Source organism: Ranitomeya imitator, chromosome 4, assembly GCF_032444005.1.
Source record: "Ranitomeya imitator isolate aRanImi1 chromosome 4, aRanImi1.pri, whole genome shotgun sequence".
NCBI classification, from domain to species: Eukaryota; Metazoa; Chordata; class Amphibia; order Anura; family Dendrobatidae; genus Ranitomeya; species Ranitomeya imitator.
Window position 1 is genome coordinate 43,344,019 of NC_091285.1, and position 25,442 is coordinate 43,369,460.

Genomic DNA, 25,442 nt, shown 5'->3' on the forward strand with positions numbered 1-25,442 from the left:
GCAATCACACACACACACACACATGCACACACACAAATACGCAGACATGCGCACACACACACACAATACGCAGACATGCACACACACAATACGCAGACATACACATACAGTACGCAGACATGCTGCACACACATACAGTACTCAGACATGCGCACACACAGACAATACGCAGACATACACACACAATACGCAGACATACACATACAGTACGCAGACATGCTGCACACACATACAGTACTCAGACATGCACACACACAGACAATACGCAGACATACACACACAATACGCAGACATACACATACAGTACGCAGACATGCTGCACACACATACAGTACTCAGACATGCACACACACACAATACGCAGACATGCACACACACACAATACGCAGACATACACATATTGCCAAAGCTTGTGGGATGGTCGACCCTCTTGCTCCATTTTTGACTTTTGCTATGGAAGCGTTTCTTATCTGGGAACATTCACAGTTCTCTACCTTAATTTATTGATTATGGGCCAAATCTCCAGTCAGTGTTTTATCCATCCAGACACACCAGGAAAATGATCGTTCAGCAGACTGCTCCCGTATCTCTCCAGACTCCCCCCTCCTCTGGCATGTGGCTGTGGAGGGAGCGCTGCTTGATCGATGGCCGTCACTTAAACATACATGGCCACCCACAGTGCACGCTGCAGCTGTGTCTGTTACTAAAGATGCGGTCAGGCAGACACTGTGCCTTTAACTTTGCTTGTGTGTCCGCCCGGCCGCGTCATTACTAGCAGAAGCAGAGACCTCGCTGCAGCAGCGTGCACTGTGCGCGGCCATGTTTATTTAAGTGACGGCTCAGCTCAAGTAGTGGCGAAGCTGCTGAGGGAGCAGCCCGGGCTCCCTGGTATCCTGGCCACGAGTGGGCCCCCCCATTTGTTCAGGGCCCCGGCATTTGCCCCGGTACGCCGGGTGCTGACGCCGGCCCGGTTCCTGAGGGTTTATATACCCCCTGCCCAATTAGAGATACAGTGGGGCAAAAAAGTATTTAGTCAGTCAGCAATAGTGCAAGTTCCACCACTTAAAAAGATAAGAGGCGTCTGTAATTTACATCATAGGTAGACCTCAACTATGGGAGACAAACTGAGAAAAAAAAATCCAGAAAATCACATTGTCTATTTTTTTAACATTTTATTTGCATATTATGGTGGAAAATAAGTATTTGGTCAGAAACAAAATTTCATCTCAATACTTTGTAATATATCCTTTGTTGGCAATGAGAGAGGTCAAACGTTTTCTGTAAGTCTTCACAAGGTTGCCACACACTGTTGTTGGTATGTTGGCCCATTCCTCCATGCAGATCTCCTCTAGAGCAGTGATGATTTGGCTTTTTGCTTGGCAACACGGACTTTCAACTCCCTCCAAAGGTTTTCTATAGGGTTGAGATCTGGAGACTGGCTAGGCCACTCCAGGACCTTGAAATGCTTCTTACGAAGCCACTCCTTCGTTGCCCTGGCGGTGTGCTTTGGATCATTGTCATGTTGAAAGACCCAGCCACGTTTCATCTTCAATGCCCTTGCTGATGGAAGGAGGTTTGCACTCAAAATCTCACGATACATGGCCCCATTCATTCTTTCATGTACCCGGATCAGTCGTCCTGGCACCTTTGCAGAGAAACAGCCCCAAAGCATGATGTTTCCACCACCATGCTTTACAGTAGGTATGGTGTTTGATGGATGCAACTCAGTATTCTTTTTCCTCCAAACACGACAAGTTGTGTTTCTACCAAACAGTTCCAGTTTGGTTTCATCAGACCATAGGACATTCTCCCAAAACTCCTCTGGATCATCCAAATGCTCTCTAGCAAACTTCAGACGGGCCCGGACATGTACTGGCTTAAGCTGGGGGGCACGTCTGGCACTGCAGGATCTGAGTCCATGGTGGCGTAGTGTGTTACTTATGGTAGGCCTTGTTACATTGGTCCCAGCTCTCTGCAGTTCATTCACTAGGTCCCCCCGCGTGGTTCTGGGATTTTTGCTCACCGTTCTTGTGATCATTCTGACCCCACGGGATGGGATTTTGCGTGGAGCCCCAGATCGAGGGAGATTATCAGTGGTCTTGTATGTCTTCCATTTTCTAATTATTGCTCCCACTGTTGATTTCTTCACTCCAAGCTGGTTGACTATTGCAGATTCAGTCTTCCCAGCCTGGTGCAGGGCTACAATTTTGTTTCTGGTGTCCTTTGACAGCTCTTTGGTCTTCACCATAGTGGAGTTTGGCGTCAGACTAAGCAACAAAATCGAGATCGGAAGGCACTAGGATTTAGTCCATATAAAATATCTTCTATCACGTTGGATTTATTTCAGAACGCTAGCCGGCACAATTCAGCCATGGCAATTATCGGAGGTGCATCACATAAAGCTGTATACTATTGTAAATTCACTGAAGAACGAATGAAAGTGGCACTCACCCAGAAATTGCTGAAAATAGATGTCCTTTATTCAGAGGAATGCGTGGACATACATACGATGGAGCAGCGGCTGGTAGTGGTTAGGGTGCGGGAGGGAGGTGAAGGACGACGGCCGTTTCGCGCTTGCGCGCTTCTACGGGTCCAGGTGAGGGAATCCAAGACGTCATATCCTTTTTAAAGGACTTCGTGACTAAGCGTGAACAGGTGTGTATTAAAAACAATTACAATATCCCTTTTTCCAAAGCGTTAGTAAGCACATCAGATGAGATTTACATTATTCATTTAGATATTTCATTTCAGACATAATATTATTACATTCCAAAATATAATTTCATAAGAAGATAGTCATATCTAGTTTATCGTTTAATCCTATAGGTCCTTGTGCATTGGTTTTAATAATCCATCTGGCTTCGCACTGCAATAGCAGCTTGTTACGATCGCCTCCATTAGGTGGATTATTTACTATTTCTAGTCCTGCAAAACGCAACACGTTAGGGTTAGCATTATGCATATCATTAATATGTTGAATAAAACGAGGGCAACCTTTGCCTGAAATTATAGAATTGTAATGTTCCCTGAATCGGTGGAACATGGGACGTATGGTTTTGCCAATGTAAAAGAATTGACAGGGGCAAATGATAATATAAACAACGAACTGCGATTTACAAGTGATAAATTGTTTGACCGTATGATGGATGGAGCCTATATGGATTGATTCATCTAACAGTCTCAGGTGGCAGAATTTACAATTGCCACACTTGTAATTTCCTCTCGGTTGCGATTTATTTAGCCAGTTGCTGTTGTTAGTGACAGGAAGACGATTTTAGGCAAGAAGATCTCCTAAATTTTTAGTGCGTTTATATGCGAGAATAGGGTGAGATATTACTGTGGGGGCCAGATCCCTATCGTTTTTTAATATATGCCAATTTTTTTTTTTTTTTGTAGACGATTGCATCACCCCTAACTTCGAACCATTCAAGGGTGGCGTAAAATCAACGTTTATGCCTCCTATATCTCCCGGAAATACCATTGATTTATTCCAGGACTTAGTTCTGAAAGATGTAGAGGCCTTATTATATCCACACCCACGTAAAAATTTAGGACGTGAAGAAGAAAAGGCAATACGGGAGATACAACAATGGAACGATACCATCATAAGGAGAGCAGACAAAGGTGGCAATATTGTTATTTTAGATAAGAAATATTACATCGAGGAGGCCATGTCTCAGCTTAATGATAAGAATACATATACTTTACTTAAAAATAATCCTACGAACAAATACAAGGAAAAACTAAGAACATTATTAAACAAATACGTTACAAAAGGCGTGTTACTAAAAAATAAAGCTGAAAAATTATTACCCGAATTTCCTACTACACCTAATTGGTATAGCTTACCTAAAATACACAAAAATGCCACCAGACCTCCCGGGCGCCCGATAATATCGGGGATCGGTTCACTAACAGAACCTCTATCTAAATTCTTAGATTGGCTATTAAAACCCCTTCTACAAAAAATTCCTTCTTTTATAAAAGATTCAGGGGACTTTCTCTCAGTTTTACAAACTTTGGACTGGCAACCGACTTTTTCGTTAGTATCCATCGAGAGCCTATATACACGGATTCCCCAAGATAAAGGCATTGAAGCTATTCGGACAATTTTACTCAATACCGATAAAGACCAAGACTTTATTGATTTCATTATCGAAAGCCTAGAGTTTGTACTTTCACATAACGCCTTTAAATTCCTCGATAAATGGTTCATTCAACATACAGGTACCGCGATGGGTACGCCCGTCGCATGTGTTTTTGCGAATTTATTTCTCGCGGCTTTTGAGGAAAAATATATAACCGCCTCCACTAATCCGTACCTAAAACATATCCGTACATGCCTACGATTCGCCGATGACGTATTCATCGTATGGGACGGTTCAAGAAATGACTTTGACAACTTTGTCTCACATCTGAACACCATAAACAAAGAAAATATGCAATTTACCGCATGCTTCGGGGGTGATTCGTTAGACTTTTTAGATGTAAAATTAAACATCAACGAAGGGAGAATTAACACTAGCGTGCACAAAAAACCAACAGCAATAAATAATTTGTTACATTTTAATAGTGCCCACCCCTTCCATACTAAACAAAGCATACCCTATAGCCAAATGGTTCGCTATAGAAAAATAAATAACAACAATGAATTGTTTAATGAACAAATAACGAAATTAAAATCCGACTTCTTAAAAAGAAGCTATCCCCCCGAAATTCTAACAAAAGCAGAGAATAGAGTAAAAAAATTGACCCAACAGAGTCTATTAACCCCTTAATCCCATATGACGTACTATCCCGTCCAGGTGACCTGGGACTTAATTCCCATGGACGGGATAGTACGTCATATGCGATCGGCCGCGCTCACGGGGGGAGCGCGGCCGATCGCGGCCGGGTGTCAGCTGCCTATCGCAGCTGACATCCGGCACTATGTGCCAGGAGCGGTCACGGACCGCTCCCGGCACATTAACCCCCGGCACACCGCGATCAAAGATGATCGCGGTGTGCCGGCGGTGCAGGGAAGCATCGCGCAGGGAGGGGGCTCCCTGCGGGCTTCCCTGAGACGATCGGTACACGGTGATGTGCTCACCGTGTACCGAGCGTCTTCTCCCTGCAGTCCCCGGATCCAAAATGGCCGCCGGGCTGCATCCGGGTCCTGCAGGGAGCACTTCCGGGTCAGGATCAGGCTGCAGCTCTAATCCTGCCCGGCTGTATGTCAGATCACCGATCTGATAGAGTGCTGTGCACACTGTCAGATCGGTGATCTGTGATGTCCCCCCCTGGGACAAAGTGAAAAAGTAAAAAAAAAAATTTCCACACTTGTAAAAAAAAAAATAAAAAAAAAATTCCTAAATAAAGCAGAAAAAAAAAAATATTATTCCCATAAATACATTTCTTTACATAAAAAAAAAACAAAAAAACAATAAAAGTACACATATTTAGTATCGCCGCGTCCGTAACGACCCGACCTATAAAACTGGCCCACTAGTTAACCCCTTCAGTGAACACCGTAAGAAAAAAAAAAAAAAAAACGAGCCAAAAAACAACGCTTTATTATCATAACGCTGAACAAAGAGTGGAATAACACGCGATCAAAAAGACGGATATAAATAACCATGGTACCTCTGAAAACGTCATCTTGTCCCGCAAAAAACGAGCCGCCATATAGCATCATAACCAAAAAAATAAAAAAGTTATAGTCCTCTGAATAAAGCGATGCCAAAATAATTATTTTTTCTATAAAATAGCTTTTATCGTATAAAAGCGCCAAAACATAAAAAAAATGATATAAATGAGGTGTCGCTGTAATCGTACTGACCCGAAGAATAAAACTGCTTCATCAATTTTACCAAACGCGGAACGGTATAAACGCCTCCCCCAAAAGAAATTCATGAATAGCTGGTTTTTGGTCATTCTGCCTCACAAAAAAATCGGAATAAAAAGCGATCAAAAACTGTCACGTGTCCGAAAATGTAACCGATAAAAACGTCAACTCGTCCCGCAAAAAACAAGACCTCACATGACTCTGTGGACCAAAATATGGAAAAATTATAGGTCTCAAAATGTGGAGACGCAAAAACTTTTTTGCTATAAAAAGCGTCTTTTAGTGTGTGACGGCTGCCAATCATAAAAATCCGCTAAAAAACTCGCTATAAAAGTAAATCAAACCCCCCTTCATCACCCCCTTAGTTAGGCTAGGTTCACATTGCGTTAATGGGTTAACGCTAACGGACAGCGTTGCACGGCGAAAATGTCACAATTAACGCCGTGCAACGGGTCCGTTAGCACACCCATTGACAGCAATGTGATTTTCAGGTGTAGCGCATCGCTAGAGCGTGCCATTTTCGGCTCGCGCTAGCAAGGTGCCATTCTTTTGTGGCGCGCCTCAGACGCTGCTTGCAGCGTCCGCGGCGCGCCCGAGGTCCGATCCCCGATCTTCCAGAGCGGGGACATTAACGCGACCACTAAACACGACACCTAAAAAGACATTGTGTTAGCGCAATCCGCTAGTGCTAAACGGATTTCCCTAACGCAATGTGAACCTAGCCTTAGGGAAAAATAATAAAATTAAAAAAAATGTATTTATTTCCATTTTCCGGTTAGGGTTAGGGTTAGGGCTAGGGTTGGGGCTAGGGTTAGGGTTTGGATTACATTTACGGTTGGGATTAGGGTTGGGATTAGAATTAGGGGTGTGTCTGGGTTAGGTGTGTGGTTAGGGTTACAGTTGGGATTAGGGTTAGGGGTGCGTTTGGATTAGGGTTTCATTTATAATTGGGGGGTTTCCACTGTTTAGACACATCAGGGGCTCTCCAAACGCGACATGGCGTCCGATCTCAATTCCAGCCAATTCTGCATTGAAAAAGTAAAACAGTGCTCCTTCACTTCCGAGCTCTCCCGTGCGCCCAAACAGGGGTTTACCCCAACATATGGGGTATCAGCGTACTCGAGACAAATTGGACAACAACTTTTTGGGTCCAAGTTCTCTTGTTATCCTTGGGAAAATAAAAATTTGGGGGGCTAAAAATCATTTTTGTGGGAAAAAAAAGGATTTTTATTTTCACGGCTCTGCGTTGTAAACTGTAGTGAAACACTTGGGGGTTCAAAGTTTTCACAACACATCTAGATAAGTTCCATGGGAGGTCTAGTTTCCAATATGGGGTCACTTGTGGGTGGTTTCTACTGTTTGGGTACATCAGGGGCTCTGCAAATGCAACGTGACGCCTGCAGACCAATCCATCTAAGTCTGCATTCCAAATGGCGCTCCTTCCCTTCCGAGCTCTGCCATGAGCCCAAACAGTGGTTCCCCCCCACATATGGGGTATCAGCGTACTCAGGACAAATTGAACAACAACTTTTGGGGTCCAATTTATTCTGTTACCCTTGTAAAAATACAAAGCTGGGGGCTAAAAAATCATTTTTGTGAAAAAAAAAAAAGAATTTTTATTTTCACGGGTCTGCGTTATAAACTGTAGTGAAACACTTAGGGGTTCAAAGTTCTCACAACACATCTAGATAAGTTCCATGGGAGGTCTAGTTTCTAATATGGGGTCACTTGTGGGGGGTTTGTACTGTTTGGGTACATCAGGGGCTCTGCAAATGCAACGTGACTCCTGCAGACCAATCCATCTAAGTCTGCATTCCAAATGGCGCTCCTTCCCTTCCGAGCTCTGCCATGCGCCCAAACAGTGGTTCCCCCCCACATATGGGGTATCAGCGTACTCAGGACAAATTGGACAACAACTTTTGGGGTCCAATTTATTATGTTACCCTTGTGAAAATACAAAACTGGGGGCTAAAAAATTTTTGCGAAAAAAAAATAAATTTATTTTAACGGCTCTGCGTTATAAACTGTAGTGAAACACTTGGGGGTTCAAAGCTCTCAAAACACATCTAGATAAGTTCCTTAGAGGGTCTAGTTTCCAAAATGGTGTCACTTGTGGGGGTTGTTAATGTTTAGGCACATCAGGGGCTCTCCAAACCAACATGGCGTCCCATCTTAATTCCAGTCAATTTTGCATTGAAAAGTCAAATGGCGCTCCTTCCCTTCCGAGCTCTGCTATGCACCCAAAAAGTGGTTTACCCCCACATATGGGGTATCGTCGCACTCAGGACAAATTGCACAACAACTTTTGTGGTCTAATTTCTTCTCTTACCCTTGGGAAAATAAAAAATTGGGGGCGAAAAGATCATTTTTGTGAAAAAATAAGATTTTTTATTTTTACGGCTCTGCATTATAAACTTCTGTGAAGCACTTGTTGGGTCAAAGTGCTCACCACACATCTAGATAAGTTCCTTAAGGGGTCTACTTTTCAAAATGGTGTCACTTGTGAGGGGTTCCAATGTTTAGGCACATCAGGGGCTCTCCAAACGCAACATGGCGTCCCATCTCAATTCCAGTCAATTTTGCATTGAAAAGTCAAATGGCACTCCTTTCCTTCCGAGCTCTGCCATGCGCCCAAACAGTGGTTTACCCCCACATATGGGGTATCGTCGCACTCAGGACAAATTGCACAACAACTTTTGTGGTCTAATTTCTTCTCTTACCCTTGGGAAAATAAAAAATTGGTGGCGAAAAGATTATTTTTGTGAAAAAATATGATTTTTTATTTTTACGGCTCTGCATTATAAACTTCTGTGAAGCACTTGTTGGGTCAAAGTGCTCACCACACCTCTAGATAAGTTCCTTAAGGGGTCTACTTTCCAAAATGGTGTCACTTGTGGGGATTTCAATGTTTAGGCACATCAGGGGCTCTCCAAACGCAACATGGCATCCCATCTCAATTCCAGTCAATTTTGCATTGAAAAGTAAAATGGCGCTCCTTCCCTTCCGAGCTCTGCCATACGCCCAAACAATGGTTTACACCCATATACGGGGTATCAGCGTACTCAGGACAAATTGGCCAACAATTTTTGAGGTTCAATTTCTTCTCTTACTCTTGGGAAAATAAAAAATTGGGGGCGAAAAGATCATTTTTGTGAAAAAATATGATTTTTTATTTTTACGGCTCTGCATTATAAACTTCTGTGAAGCAATTGGTGGGTCAAAGTGGTCACCACACATCTAGATAAGTTCCTTAGGGTGTCTACTTTCCAAAATGGTGTCACTTGTGGGGGGTTTCAATGTTTAGGCACATCAGTGGCTCTCCAAACGCAACATGGTGTCCCATCTCAATTCCTGTCAATTTTGCATTTAAAAGTCAAATGGCGCTCCTTCCCTTCCGAGCTCTGCCATGCGCCCAAACAGTGGTTTACCCCCACATATGGGGTATCAGCGTACTCAGTACAGATTGTACAACAATGTTTGGCATCCATTTTATCCTGTTACCCTTGGTAAAATAAAACAAATTGGAGCTGAAATAAATTTTGTGTGAAAAAAAGTTAAATATTCATTTTTATTTAAACATTCCAAAAATTCCTGTGAAACCCCTGAAGGGTTAATAAACTTCTTGAATGTGGTTTTGAGCACCTTGAGGGGTGCAGTTTTTAGAATGGTGTCACACTTGGGTATTTTCTATCATATAGACCCCTCAAAATGACATCAAATGAGATGTGGTCCCTAAAAAAAAATGGTGTTGTAAAAATGAGAAATTGCTGGTCAACTTTTAACCCTTATAACTCCCTAACAAAAAAAAATTTTGGTTCCAAAATTGTGCTGATGTAAAGGAGACATGTGGGAAATGTTACTTATTAAGTATTTTGCGTGACATATCTCTGTGATTTAAGGGCATAAAAATTTAAAGTTGGAAAATTGCGAAATTTTCGAAATTTTCGCCAAATTTCCGTTTTTTTCACAAATAAACGCAAGTTATATCGAATAAATGTTACTACTAAAATGAAGTACAATATGTCACGAGAAAACAATGTCAGAATCGCCAAGATCCGTTGAAGCGTTCCAGAGTTATAACCTCATAAAGGGACAGTGGTCAGAATTGTAAAAATTGGCCCGGTCATTAACGTGCAAACCACCCTCGGGGCTTAAGGGGTTAAAAAATCGTAAGAAATGTACAGATCCTATTAAAGGAAAAAAGGAGAACAACAGAACGTTTGTCTTCACATTTGCGCATAGTCCTATGGACAAAGAAATTTACGCAGCCATTAATAAAAATTGGCATATATTAAAAAACGATAGGGATCTGGCCCCCACAGTAATATCTCACCCTATTCTCGCATATAAACGCACTAAAAATTTAGGAGATCTTCTTGTCAAAAATCGTCTTCCTGTCACTAACAACAGCAACTGGCTAAATAAATCGCAACCGAGAGGAAATTACAAGTGTGGCAATTGTAAATTCTGCCACCTGAGACTGTTAGATGAATCAATCCATATAGGCTCCATCCATCATACGGTCAAACAATTTATCACTTGTAAATCGCAGTTCGTTGTTTATATTATCATTTGCCCCTGTCAATTCTTTTACATTGGCAAAACCATACGTCCCATGTTCCACCGATTCAGGGAACATTACAATTCTATAATTTCAGGCAAAGGTTGCCCTCGTTTTATTCAACATATTAATGATATGCATAATGCTAACCCTAACGTGTTGCGTTTTGCAGGACTAGAAATAGTCAATAATCCACCTAATGGAGGCGATCGTAACAAGCTGCTATTGCAGCGCGAAGCCAGATGGATTATTAAAACCAATGCACAAGGACCTATAGGATTAAACGATAAACTAGATATGACTATCTTCTTATGAAATTATATTTTGGAATGTAATAATATTATGTCTGAAATGAAATATCTAAATGAATAATGTAAATCTCATCTGATGTGCTTACTAACGCTTTGGAAAAAGGGATATTGTAATTGTTTTTAATACACACCTGTTCACGCTTAGTCACTAAGTCCTTTAAAAAGGATATGACGTCTTGGATTCCCTCACCTGGACCCGTAGAAGCGCGCAAGCGCGAAACGGCCGTCGTCCTTCACCTCCCTCCCGCACCCTAACCACTACCAGCCGCTGCTCCATCGTATGTATGTCCACGCATTCCTCTGAATAAAGGACATCTATTTTCAGCAATTTCTGGGTGAGTGCCACTTTCATTCGTTCTTGGAGTCAGACTGTTTGAGGGTGTGCACAGGTGTCTTTTTATACTGATAACAAGTTTAAACAGGTGCCATTACTACAGGTAATGAGTGGAGGAAAGAGGAGACTCTTAAAGAAGAAGTTACAGGTCTGTGAGAGCCAGAAATCTTGATTATTTGTTTCTGACCAAATACTTATTTTCCACCATAATATGCAAATAAATTGTTAAAAAAACAGACTGTGATTTTCTGGATTTTTTTTTTCTCAGTTTGTCTCCCATAGTTGAGGTCTACCTATGATGTAAATTACAGACGCCTCTCATCTTTTTAAGTGGTGGAACTTGCACTATTGCTGACTGACTAAATACTTTTTTGCCCCACTGTATAATAGAAGAAGTCATCGAAACCCTATGCTGACTGTGTAATGTGAATGAGGCCTCCCAACTCTCATCTCATAGGTGATGTTTGAGAAGAGAAGAATCCAAAATGTTGAATTTAATTATCATTTTGTTTTTCTGTGAGATGGTTCAACAGTGGGGTCAGGTGGCCATTTCTACCCCTCTACTCAATGAACATACACATACCATTGGACAGAAAATGTGCATTTGTGTACATATGCGAGACGGGAGAGTTCGCTATCACCCAAATGTGTGTTTGTCCAACAGCTATCTGTCCAAGGTGTATGGGCACTATAAAGGCCGCCATTAACATTAGACCATCATTGGCCGATGTTGGCGGGTTCAGCTGACAATGTAATGTGTATGGAGACCTTCGGACTGACAAATGTTGTCTGGGGAGATAAAGATCCAGCATGTCTGTCTTGTTCATGGTGAGATAAGCAAGAGTAGACTGGTAGAGAACATTGGAGTGCTCGGCAAGTAAAATGTTAACACTTTTCACGTATAGTTGGGCAATTGCAGGAAGATTGGGGGAAAGTATGGACGCTGTAAAATTAGGGTTAGCTTGTACAAGAGGATCTAATTGCAAAATAATCCCATGCTGGTCCTGCACTGTCGCAGTCCTGATCTCCAGAGTCCAAGCTGCAGATCCATCTTCTTCAGATATTAATAATTTGAGTGTGAAACGCAAACCTAGGAAAAGCCACCTGGCAAATTCCTCATGGGGGCAGCTGGCCAATTTTTGATCCTACATACAGTGGGGCAAAAAAGTATTTAGTCAGTCAGCAATAGTGCAAGTTCCACCACTTAAAAAAATGAGAGGCGTCTGTAATTTACATCATAGGTAGACCTCAACTATGGGAGACAAACTGAGAAAAAAAAAATCCAGAAAATCACATTGTCTATTTTTTTAACATTTTATTTGCATATTATGGTGGAAAATAAGTATTTGGTCAGAAACAAAATTTCAACTCAATGCTTTGTAATATATCCTTTGTTGGCAATGACAGAGGTCAAACGTTTTCTGTAAGTCTTCACAAGGTTGCCACACACTGTTGTTGGTATGTTGGCCCATTCCTCCATGCAGATCTCCTCTAGAGCAGTGATGTTTTTGGCTTTTCGCTTGGCAACACGGACTTTCAACTCCCTCCAAAGGTTTTCTATAGGGTTGAGATCTGGAGACTGGCTAGGCCACTCCAGGACCTTGAAATGCTTCTTACGAAGCCACTCCTTCATTGCCCTGGCGGTGTGCTTTGGATCATTGTCATGTTGAAAGACCCAGCCACGTTTCATCTTCAATGCCCTTGCTGATGGAAGGAGGTTTGCACTCAAAATCTCACGATACATGGCCCCATTCATTCTTTCATGTACCCGGATCAGTCGTCCTGGCCCCTTTGCAGAGAAACAGCCCCAAAGCATGATGTTTCCACCACCATGCTTTACAGTAGGTATGGTGTTTGATGGATGCAACTCAGTATTCTTTTTCCTCCAAACACGACAAGTTGTGTTTCTACCAAACAGTTCCAGTTTGGTTTCATCAGACCATAGGACATTCTCCCAAAACTCCTCTGGATCATCCAAATGCTCTCTAGCAAACTTCAGACGGGCCCGGACATGTACTGGCTTAAGCAGTGGGACACGTCTGGCACTGCAGGATCTGAGTCCATGGTGGCGTAGTGTGTTACTTATGGTAGGCCTTGTTACATTGGTCCCAGCTCTCTGCAGTTCATTCACTAGGTACCCCCGCGTGGTTCTGGGATTTTTGCTCACCGTTCTTGTGATCATTCTGACCCCACGGGGTGAGATTTTGCGTGGAGCCCCAGATCGAGGGAGATTATCAGTGGTCTTGTATGTCTTCCATTTTCTAATTATTGCTCCCACTGTTGATTTCTTCACTCCAAGCTGGTTGGCTATTGCAGATTCAGTCTTCCCAGCCTGGTGCAGGGCTACAATTTTGTTTCTGGTGTCCTGTGACAGCTCTTTGGTCTTCACCATAGTGGAGTTTGGAGTCAGACAGTTTGAGGGTGTGCACAGGTGTCTTTTTATACTGATAACAAGTTTAAACAGGTGCCATTACTACAGGCAATGAGTGGAGGAAAGAGGAGACTCTTAAAGAAGAAGTTACAGGTCTGTGAGAGCCAGAAATCTTGATTGTTTGTTTCTGACCAAATACTTATTTTCCACCATAATATGCAAAAAAAATGTTAAAAAAACAGACAATGTGATTTTCTGGATTTTCTACCTATGATGTAAATTACAGACGCCTCTCATCTTTTTAAGTGGTGGAACTTGCACTATTGCTGACTGACTAAATACTTTTTTGCCCCACTGTATGTACTTAAGTTATATTTTTGGAAAAAACGACTGACCCAGTTTGTTGTCGAAAACAAGTCTAACCTTTCTGCTTCAAATTCTCAGGGGATGTGGTGGATGTCTATCAGAGGGAGTTCCTGGCCCTCAGGGATCGGCTTCATGCTGCTGAACAAGAGAACCTGAAACGATCCAAGGAGCTGAACCTGGTTCTAGATGAGATCAAAAGGGCCATATCCGAGAAACAAGCCTTACGCGATATCAACCGGACGTGGAGCAGCTTATCTGGTGAGATCCTAGCTTCTAAGAGAACAAAATCGTGTGATTCATTTCTGTGTGACCTACGTCTTCTGCTCACACTGCCGCCGAATGTGAGATTTGACAATAAAGGAATATTGGCTGTATTTTCTGCACCGTTATCTTTCTCTCCATTTTATGTTCCTTTTAACAATGCCGACAGTTTTACAGTTACTGTGCCGTATGACACAGAGCCTAGAACGTGCGTTAGGTATAATGAGGACAAGCGGAAAGTATATGTCTATTACATTTAGGTGTTTGGGGTTTTTTTTTATAAAAGGGAGTATATATCTGTGTATATGTATAGTGTCTTTAAAAAGTATTCATACCCAATGAACTTTTCAAATTTTTGTTTCACGTTATATCAACAAACATAAGGGTTTTTTTTTTATTTAGATTTTTTTATATATATCTATAAATTTTTATTGAAAATTGTCACAAAAACAAAGGGTAACAACATAGAAAGCATTTTCATGTAAAAGATACCATGTCACTTTTCAATACTTACTGAGATCGTAACATCCTGAATATTTAAAATGAAAAATTAAAGGATTATCCTTACAATACTTTCTTCCCTATGTAACCATTTCGGAAACGGCATCAAAAATAAAAACAGCATCAGGAACAAAAAGGAAAGAGAGGGGGGAAGGGGAGGCTAGGAGGGAATTCTCCCGAAATGCCTTTATTAACCAAACGTATTATCTCACTCCTCTCCCGATCTGCAAATACCGCTCATCAATTAATTTGGATTTTATGTGATATACCAACACAAGGGAGCAAATATTTCTGAAGTTTAAAGGAAATGGTACATGTTTTTCTAAATATTTTAAAAATATAAGTCTGAAAATTATGACATGCATTTGTATTCAACCCCCTTGAGTCAATACTTTGTGGGCCCACTTTTGGCTGCAATTACTGCTGAAAGTCTTTTGGGTTATTCTACCGGCTTTGCCCATCTAGAGTCTGAAGTTTTTGCCCATTCTTCCTTGCACACTAGCTCTAGCTCAGTGAGATTGGATGGAGACGTCTGGGATCAGCAATTTTCAAGTCTTGCCATGTATTCTCAATGGGATTTGGGCCTGGACTGTGACTGGGCCATACACCCACATGAATATGCTTTGCTCTAAGCCAATCCATTGTAGCTCTGGCACATGTTTATGTCCTGCTGGATAGTGATCCTACACCCCAGTCTTAAGTCTTTTGCAGCCTCTGACAGGTTTTCTTGCAGGATTGCTCAGAATTTAGCTCTATCCATTTTTCCATCAATTCTGGCTAGCTGCCCTATCCCCATAGTGCTGTGGCAGCATCCCCACAGCATGATACTGCCACCATGTTTGACAGTGGGGATGCTGTTTTCAGAGTGATGAACATTGTTAGTTTTCCGCCACACATAGTGTTTTGCATTTAGCCCAAAAAGTTCTAGTTTGGTTGTTATCTGACAAGAGCAGCTTCTTCCACATGCTCACTGTGTGCCTTACATGGCTTTTTGCAAACTGTCAATAGGACTTCTTATCGCTTTCTTTCAAAAATGGTTTTCTTCTTGCCACTCTTCCATAAAGGCCAGATTTGTGGAGTATCTAACTAATAGATGTCCTTTGGACAGATTGTCCCACCTGAGCTATGGATGTCGCTGGCTTATCCAGAGTGACCGTGGGCCTCTTGGCTGCTTCTCATTAGTGCTCTCCCTGTTCCAGATGTCAGCTTAGGTGGACAGCCATGTCTTCTTAGGTCTGCAGTTCTGTCATATTCCTTCAATTTTTTGGATGATGGATTGAACAGTGCTCCAGGAGATTATCAGAGCTTGGGCTGTTGTTTTATAACCTAACCCTGCTTTTCTCTTTTCTACAATGTTATCCTTGACCTGTCTGGTGTGTTCCTTGGTTTTCATGATACTGTTTGATCCCTACTGTTTTCAAACAAACCTCCGAGGCCTTCACAGAACAGCTGTAATATTGAGAATGAATCAATTTATTAACTATGTGACTTCTGGAGGCAATTGGATAGGTTGTTCAGGATTTTATTTAGGGATGTCAGACTACAGGAGACAGAATACAAATGAACGTCACAATTTTCAGATGCTAATTTTTTTAAATAATTAGAAAACCATGTATCATTTGCTTTACACTTCACAAATAATTGTTACGTTGTGTTGGTATATGACATAAAATCCCAATAAAATACTTTTATGTTTGTGGGTGCCTTGAAAAAGTATACGTACCCCGTGTACATTTCCACATTTTTTTCACATTACTATTTTATTACACTTTATTATATATTATTTATATGCCGTATTACTACAGATTTCTTCAGGAAGATATCATTCCTCAACCAATCTCAGGCAAAATTATTTGCGTAAGTCAGTTGTACGTGTTTTCATGCTAATTTTACATGTTGTCCCAATAGATTACACATTTTAAAACTGTTCGGGGATTAGGCTACTGTGGCGGATGAAAGAAGCATAGTTGATAAGGGAGATATATTTTGAGTTTCATTGATTTTATGTTTCAGGCTGGCTTTGTCTGCCTGGGAAACCCCAGGCCTAGTTTTTTAGCTATCAAGATACATATTGTAACCAACAGAACAGGTTTCTAAGATGAGACTGGTGTACTTTGGAAATGCATAACACCAAAATGGCTGTATAATCCTGATATTATGATGAGTATTATGCGAGTCCAGCAATCAAGTAGGAGTTAAGTCCAAGTATATTAAATCTTTGCCTACTCAGGCTGTCTGACAACTGCAGCTTGTACTGAGCAGTGGGAGATCTCAGCAGGGAGGAGGGACACTGAGGAATGGTCAATCACCCTAGGTCGGTGCAGATAGTGTAAACTTTCATAAAAGATTGTAAAGCCATCTAATACAGATTTGTAAGGTAGGTACACCAGCCTCATCAGGTCTAAGAGAACTGTGTAATAATGTATTCAGTGTTGATTGTGAAATCTGGTGACTAGTCCTTATTAAACATGCATACTTGGCTCGGCTAAGCATGTATGTTATGAGGAGAAGATGGCAGTGGCATCAGGTGTGATCCCTATATCCCCTGACACCTCCCATCGTCAAACTTTTAAAAGACTCCCATGTTCGTGAGATTAATGGGATCGTCCAACAACATTGGCGAGACCGATTGACTGTGTGCATGACCGGTTTAACAGATTAGGCAGTCTCCGTCTCTGATCACAATGATAGCTGCACATAATGCTGACATTACATTATGTGTACGGAGACTAATCTCATATAAATGTAAATCCTCATTATGAAATGTATCATAGCCGGCATTACTAAACATAACAATGCCTCCGTCTTAGAGGATATTAAACTGCAAGCATTGTATCCATAACAAATGAGGTTCGCTAAGTATAATAATCCACAAGCTTAGTAACTCCGCAGCGATTATGTTAAAGGTAAAGTATCAATGGGTATCACACCCTGTATATGTCAGCTCAGAGATGGGTATTGTGCGTTAAGAAACAATAGACAGAAATAAGGCCCCACAACATTCTCTTATAACAAAGCACAAATCTTTACTAATTATCTAAATGTATAGATTTTTACGCTCTGGCAGGGGCAGAATTGTGTGCAATGATTCTGCTGCATGTGAACTTGCCCTATAATTGCTATATGCAGGTAATGTAAGAAAGCGTAAGTGAACCATGTGGAAATGCCTCTACTTCTGCATTGTTACTAATCAAATGTGGTCTGATCGTTACAATTCTAGACCTACACAATGTAATTAAACAAAAGGCCCATATAGACAGGCTGGGGTCTTATCTGAGCGATAAATAGACAACTATACACCCGACGGCCAGGCAAAATGCTCGCTGCTCGGGAGTGAGGAGATGTAAGAGGGCGTAAAATCCTCCTCGGCAGCACATCGTCTTATGTTAACCGGTGATGTGCTGCCGAATATGATGTTCTGTGGGCACAGAATGATTGTATTAACGATACTTTATAGTGGGCCTATATAAACAATGTGCAATCATGGCCGAATATCACACAACCATTTGTGCTGTTCATGGCTTTACATTAGACATTCACAGTGCAGGGAGAAAAAGTAAGTGAACCCTTTAAATTTATTAATGCAGTTTTCTGAAATTGTATCTTCAAGAGCGGACTCCATAACCAGCACATGACCAAATAGATCAAGTTTAACATTCATAGACAAAAAAAAGAAAGAGAATAACGTCCAACACATTTCACTGTAGTCTCTTATGGAAGCAGTAATGGCGGGAGGAGGATCCCCTGTTTATGGAAATCTGTTCCATGTACCCCACAACATTTCTATTGGTTGTTGCAGATTGTAGAGCCTTCAGCATGTCTTGTTGTTGCCACTGAATTATTTCGCACGTATTTCGGGACTACCCGTTGTTCTCATGGAGTGACCCTAACAGGACAAATAGCTACAGTCCTGAATTTTCTCCAGTTACATGGACAGTTTGTCTTCCAGGCTCATTTGTAGCCTTTTCCAGCCCTGTGTCTCTAGAACATGTTTTCTAATATACGGTAAAACCTACAAGCGATCAGCCAAACATATGATCACAAAGTGATCCCTTCAACTTTACAACATATAGCCCATTGAGAACAATGAAGGTCAAATATGTTAAAAAAGTATACATTTATTTAAGTCTCAAATAACAACAATCACATATAAATATACACCATTGACATAAATGGTATATAGCAGTAGCGTAACCCTATAAAGTAAGGGGGGGATAAGGTTGACCATGTACCAGGAAAGACTGATTGGGTCAAAAACCAACCAGATCTACACCACCGTGTCTAGAAATAGTGCAAATTACCACTAGAATCACCATAAACCCACAAAAAATATATATGGTGTTGCTTGCATATGCTGTGAAGTGTTGATGGAAATTAATCACAAAAATGTCACAGATGGCCAGATCCAAAATATGGATTATAGATTACCAATCATAAATGCACATCCAAATAGCGGGTGTAAATACACGCCCAAATATTCACACAGCAGAGTACTAGCTTGATATAATCTATAAACACTAAAGCATGCTCAGCCCTCAGGCATACTACAGCTGATATATAGAGGCACCAAGGTAAAATACTTGCCACGTAATTACCCCATGAAAAAGTCACAAGGCCTAATAGGAGCTCATAATATACCTGTAGTCATGGTGTAAACCTGGATGGTGGACCCCAGCGCACCTCAACGCGCGTTTCACTGCCCCTGCAGTTTCGTCAGGAGATTGGTCAACCATTACAGCATATGCAAGCAATACCATATATATTTATTGTGGGTTCATGGTGTATATTTATATGTGATTGTTGTTATTAGAGACTTAAATAAATTTATACTTTTTTTAACATATTTGACCTTCATTGTTCTCAATGGGCCATATGTTTTCTAATATGTTCGTTAATTTGTTGACTTTTGAGTTCACGCTGAGCAGACTTTCGTCAAAACAGGTTTGTCAGTAACCAGGCTTTGTGCTTTTTTAAAATTCACACATTGTTGGTAATGTAAAATGGTGCAGATTAAAATTCATCCACTTTGAGGTTGTAAATTCAAAGATAACCTGCTCGGATGGCTCTGCTATAATGCCCCCTCCCCCACTGCCTGTTCAGAGCTGTCAGTGATCACACTTACCGTACAGGTCCTTCTCAAAAAATTAGCATATAGTGTTAAATTTCATTATTTACCATAATGTAATGATTACAATTAAACTTTCATATATTATAGATTCATTATCCACCAACTGAAATTTGTCAGGTCTTTTATTGTTTTAATACTGATGATTTTGGCATACAACTCCTGATAACCCAAAAAACCTGTCTCAATAAATTAGCATATTTCACCCATCCAATCAAATAAAAGTGTTTTTTAATAACAAACAAAAAAACCATCAAATAATAATGTTCAGTTATGCACTCAATACTTGGTCGGGAATCCTTTGGCAGAAATGACTGCTTCAATGCGGCGTGGCATGGAGGCAATCAGCCTGTGACACTGCTGAGATGTTATGGAGGCCCAGGATGCTTCAATAGCGGCCTTAAGCTCATCCAGAGTGTTGGGTCTTGCGTCTCTCAACTTTCTCTTCACAATATCCCACAGATTCTCTATGGGGTTCAGGTCAGGAGAGTTGGCAGGCCAATTGAGCACAGTAATACCATGGTCAGTAAACCATTTACCAGTGGTTTTGGCACTGTGAGCAGGTGCCAGGTCGTGCTGAAAAATGAAATCTTCATCTCCATAAAGCATTTCAGCCGATGGAAGCATGAAGTGCTCCAAAATCTCCTGATAGCTAGCTGCATTGACCCTGCCCTTGATGAAACACAGTGGACCAACACCAGCAGCTGACATGGCACCCCACACCATCACTGACTGTGGGTACTTGACACTGGACTTCAGGCATTTTGGCATTTCCTTCTCCCCAGTCTTCCTCCAGACTCTGGCACCTTGATTTCCGAATGACATGCAAAATTTGCTTTCATCAGAAAAAAGTACTTGGGACCACTTAGCAACAGTCCAGTGCTGCTTCTCTGTAGCCCAGGTCAGGCGCCTCTGCCGCTGTTTATGGTTCAAAAGTGGCTTTACCTGGGGAATGCGGCACCTGTAGCCCATTTCCTGCACACGCCTGTGCACGGTGGCTCTGGATGTTTCCACACCAGACTCAGTCCACTGCTTCCTCAGGTTCCCCAAGGTCTGGAATCGGTCCTTCTCCACAATCTTCCTCAGGGTCCGGTCTCCTCTTCTCGTTGTACAGCGTTTTCTGCCACATTGTTTCCTTCCAACAGACTTACCATTGAGGTGCCTTGATACAGCACTCTGGGAACAGCCTATTTGTTGAGAAATTTCTTTCTGGGTCTTACCCTCTTGCTTGAGGGTGTCAATGATGGCCTTCTTGACATCTGTCAGGTCGCTAGTCTAAGGGTACCGTCACACAGTGAAATTTTGATCGCTACGACGGCACGATTCGTGACATTCGAGCGATATATCTGTGACGTTCGAGCGATATCGCAATGTCTGACACGCTCCTGCGATCAGGGACCCCGCTGAGAATCGTACGTCGTAGCAGATCGTTTGAAACTTTCTTTCGTCGTCTAGTGTCCCGCTGTGGCGGCATGATTGCATGGTGTAACATATATCGTATACGATGTGCGCATAGTAACCAACGGCTTCTACATCGCACATACGTCATGAAATTATCGCTCCAGCGTCGTAGATTGCAAAGTGTGACAGCAGTCTACGACGCTGGAGCGATATTGTTACGACGCTGGAGCGTCACGGATCGTACCGTCGTAGCGATGAAAATTGCACTGTGTGACGGTACCCTTACCCATGATGGGGGTTTTGAGTAATGAACCAGGCAGGGAGTTTATAAAAGCCTCAGGTATCTTTTGCATGTGTTTAGAGTTAATTAGTTGATTCAGAAGATTAGGGTAATGGGTCGTTTAGAGAACCTTTTCTTGATATGCTAATTTATTGAGACAGGTTTTTTGGGTTATCAGGAGTTGTATGCCAAAATCATCAGTATTAAAAAAATAAAAGACCTGACAAATTTCAGTTGGTGGATAATGAATCTATAATATATGAAAGTTTAATTGTAATCATTACATTATGGTAAATAATGAAATTTAACACTATATGCTAATTTTTTGAGAAGGACCTGTATGTCTGTTTTGCTCAAAGCAACTTTAGCGCACAAGTGTGATTCCTCTCAGGACAGGCAGCGTGAGGGGAGGATCAGTACAGCAGAGTGGACATTTCTATGAGAGGAGGAGAGTTGATAGAAGTGTTTGAAATGTGACACAGCTGTACTCAGCTGTGCTGCCACTCAAACTACAGGGACCTTTTCTAAAAGGTGTCCAGTCACCTGTGCTTTATAGCCACTGACACTGACCTACAAAGCCATCCATAATCTTTCTCATCCTTATATTTCCAAACTAATCTCTCAATATCTTCCCTCACGTAATCTCCAGTCCTCCCAAGACCTCCTTCTCTACCCCACGCTTATTCACTCCTCACCCAATCGCCTCCTAGACTTCTCCCGAATATCCCCATCTTCTGGAATTCTGTGCCCCAACACCAGGGCTGGACTGGCAATTCTGGCAAATGCCAGAAGGAAACGCAAAATAAGCACCCAAGCAGTCTTTTTAGTCCAAAATATCAAAATAGTTTATTATATTAAAAAAAATCGGCAAACAGGTATAAGATGAACATAAGGGAGATGCGCAAACAGTGTAACACAATATGCCCAGATGGAGCAGCTGACGGTACGTGGGGTGAATCATATGCAACACATGGGGAAATTCCACATCATAAGGCTAGCATGAGGCCAATAGAGGCTAATACAAATACAAAGCCACACTCCCATGATTAATTACCCCGTCGTACTACATATATAATGCGGAAGACATCACATAGGGAGAGGGAAAGACCCCAATCTTACCCGTAATCCGTGCACCAGCCACCGCACCGTCCACCGCTCACCCCGACGCGCGTTTCGGAAAGAAACCTTCCTCAGGGGGCGTGGACGCCCACTGATATCATTAGAAATATTGGTCTTGTAGTAAATCTTCCTTTCCTCCATCCAGGGTAATATTAGTAAGATATCCCATCTGGTTCATGGGGATGGGGACAACATGGGCCTGTGTGATTTCAAATGCCAGGACTGAATTTCAGCCCCAGTCTGTACCTGCCCAACACGTCCGGTTATCCACCACATCTGGATCCTTCAAAAGAAACCTGAAAACCCACCTCTTCAAGAAAGCTTACACCCTGTAATGACAACATGGCCACCTCAACACCATCGGAGCTACTGCAACCACCGACCTACTGTCTCCTTCCCCATAATCCTGTAGAACAGTGTTCCCCAAGTCCGTTCCTCAAGAGCCACCAACAGGTCATGTTTTTAGGATTTCCTTAGTATTGCCCAGGTGATGGAATTAATGCCTTGACAGGTGATGCAATTATCACCTGTGCAATACTAAGGAAATCCTGAAAACATGACCTGTTGGTGGCTCTTGAGGACCGGACTTGGGGAACACTGCTGTAGAATGTAAGCCCGCAAGGGCAGGGTCCTCGCCCCTCTGTATCAGTCTGTCATTGTTAGTTTGTTTACTGTAAGTGATATCTGTCATTTGTATGTAACTCCTTCTCATGTACAGCACCATAGAATCAATGGTGCTATATAAATAAATAAATAATAATAATAATAATAATAATAATAATGGCCAGCAAGGTCTAATCGTGCAGAAGGTGAGCTGAGGCGATCAGCTCTGTATCCTTATGTCTCCAACACTGAGAAACCTAAGCTATAGTTGGGGGGGAAGGGGGGGGGGTTCTTTTTTTGCTGTCTGCTTATGATTGGGCAATATCATAGGAAGTGGAAGCACTTGCCCCAAGTGAAAATTCTGAGAACAGTCTCCCATCCACCCTTGAACTTAAGCAATTGTCCCATGAACAAAGTTAATTTTAAAGTTGATTTTAATCAATAGATCTTGGCATAGTAATTTCCAGAATTGGTTGTGTTTAAAAACAAAAAGGTTGAACTGGGTCTGCTATAAGATCTGTTAGGGGAAAATCGGAGGAACTTATCCCTGATGTGCAAGAAGAGGAATGGGAAGAAATTCTACAATCCCCTCTTAAGGTGTCCCCATCAATTAATAACAGGATGACCCAGTTATACATAATCTATCAATCATTTTTGACTCCGATGCGACTTTTCAGGATGGGCCGATTTCAATCATCAGAGTGCTTACGATGCCACTCGCCAGATGCAGATTTTACTCCTATGATATGGAGGTGCCCCATTATCCTTCAATATTGGAAAGAGGCGACGTCATTATGAAAGGGAATCTGTCACCCTGTTTTTTCAGATTGAGATATAAATACTGTTAAATAGGGCCTGCGCTGTGCGTTACAATAGTGTATGTAGTGTACCCCGATTCCCCACCTATGCTGCGAAATACATTACCAAAGTCGCCGTTTTCGCCTGTCAATCAGGCTGGTCTGGTCAGGTGGGCGTGGTGACATCGCTCTTTTCTTCCCCAGCTTTCCGTTGCATCTCGGCTTTGGGAAAATGGCCGCCGCGATCTCTTCTGCGCACGCGCGGCATCCCGCAGCCATTTTCCTGAAGCCCCGTGCAGCAGAGCACTCAATCTGCGCACGCGCGGCCCCAGGAAGATGGCCGCCCCCACCGATGACAGGGGTAATAGCGCAGATCGCGCGCTGCTTCTTCACGTGCGCGCAGTGGATTCGTCACTGCGACATGCGCACACCACTACGCCACCAACGGAAAGCTGGGGAAGAAAAGAGCGCTGTCACCACGCCCACCTGACCTGACCAGCCTGATTGACAGGCGAAAACGGCGACTTTGGTAATGTATTTCTCAGCATACATGGGGAATCAGGGTACACTACATACACTATAGTAACGCACAGCGCAGGCCCTATTTAACAGTATTTATATCTCAATCTGAAAAAACGGGGTGACAGGTTCCCTTTAACATCCTTGCTGTTTGCCCCTGTTCCTCTTGAGCCGCTGGTTTGTTTGGGGTGTGGGATGAGGAGGCTTGGGATCATTATGTTGGGATTTTTCTACGGGGGACGCTCTTTATGGCATGGAAGGTATTGGCACTGCGGTGGATGGGAGGTTCATCCCCCTCACTCAGAACCTGGATTGAGTTGGTGAACTTGGTTATCCCATATGAACGCACATTGTATCAAAATAGAGGATGTCCGGATAAATTTGGTAAAATCTGGGATAGGTGGAATTCCTCTCTCCTTAGGCCTCTTTCACACTTCCATCTTTCAGCTCCCGTCACAATCCGTCGATTTTTGAGAATGCAGGATCCTGCATTTTTTCATAGACTTGTATTAGGACGGATTGTGATGGATGGCCATCCAATTCATCCGTTGTGCACTGGATCCTGCGTAAAAAAACCAGTCTGTCGGGTAGAGAAAACGTTCAGAGGAACGTTTTTTCTGCACGTCGGAAAATCGGTCAGCGACGCATCCTGCGCTGCCCGTCACTGGCTACAATGGAAGCCTATGCAGCTTCAATAGTAACAAGATAGAATGTGAAAAATAATAATAATAAAAAAAAAATCGCAGTATTCTCACCTACCGGCGTTCCCGCGCAGCGTCACCGACGCTCCCGGCAGCTAGCGTTCCTAGTAATACATTGCGAAATCTTGCAAGAAGTCGCGGTCTCGCCAGATTTCGCAATGTATTACTAGGAACGCTAGCTGCCGGGAGCATCGCTGCGCGGGACGCCGGTAGGTGTGAGAACTCGATTTTTTTATTTTTTTTTTACCTGGTTTGTGTTGTGTATGCGTTTTCTCAGCAGAAAACCGCTGCGAAGACGCATCCACAACAGGTGCACATAGCCTCGGCGGGTCCGTCAGAAAGACAGGCCCAGTGCACACATTTTCCAC

At 42.3% G+C, this 25,442-nt stretch overlaps 1 protein-coding gene across 2 annotated transcripts in view; it reads left to right on the forward strand.

Moving 5' to 3' along the window:
• The window catches only part of MGAT4B (alpha-1,3-mannosyl-glycoprotein 4-beta-N-acetylglucosaminyltransferase B), a 470,916-nt gene that overhangs the window by 253,220 nt on the left and 192,254 nt on the right, over nucleotides 1-25,442 (forward strand). For both annotated transcript variants that reach the window (XM_069763603.1, XM_069763604.1), the window contains exon 2: nucleotides 13,846-14,025. In XM_069763603.1, coding sequence (XP_069619704.1) covers nucleotides 13,846-14,025 — 180 coding nt within the window. The remainder of the gene's footprint in view (nucleotides 1-13,845; nucleotides 14,026-25,442) is intronic.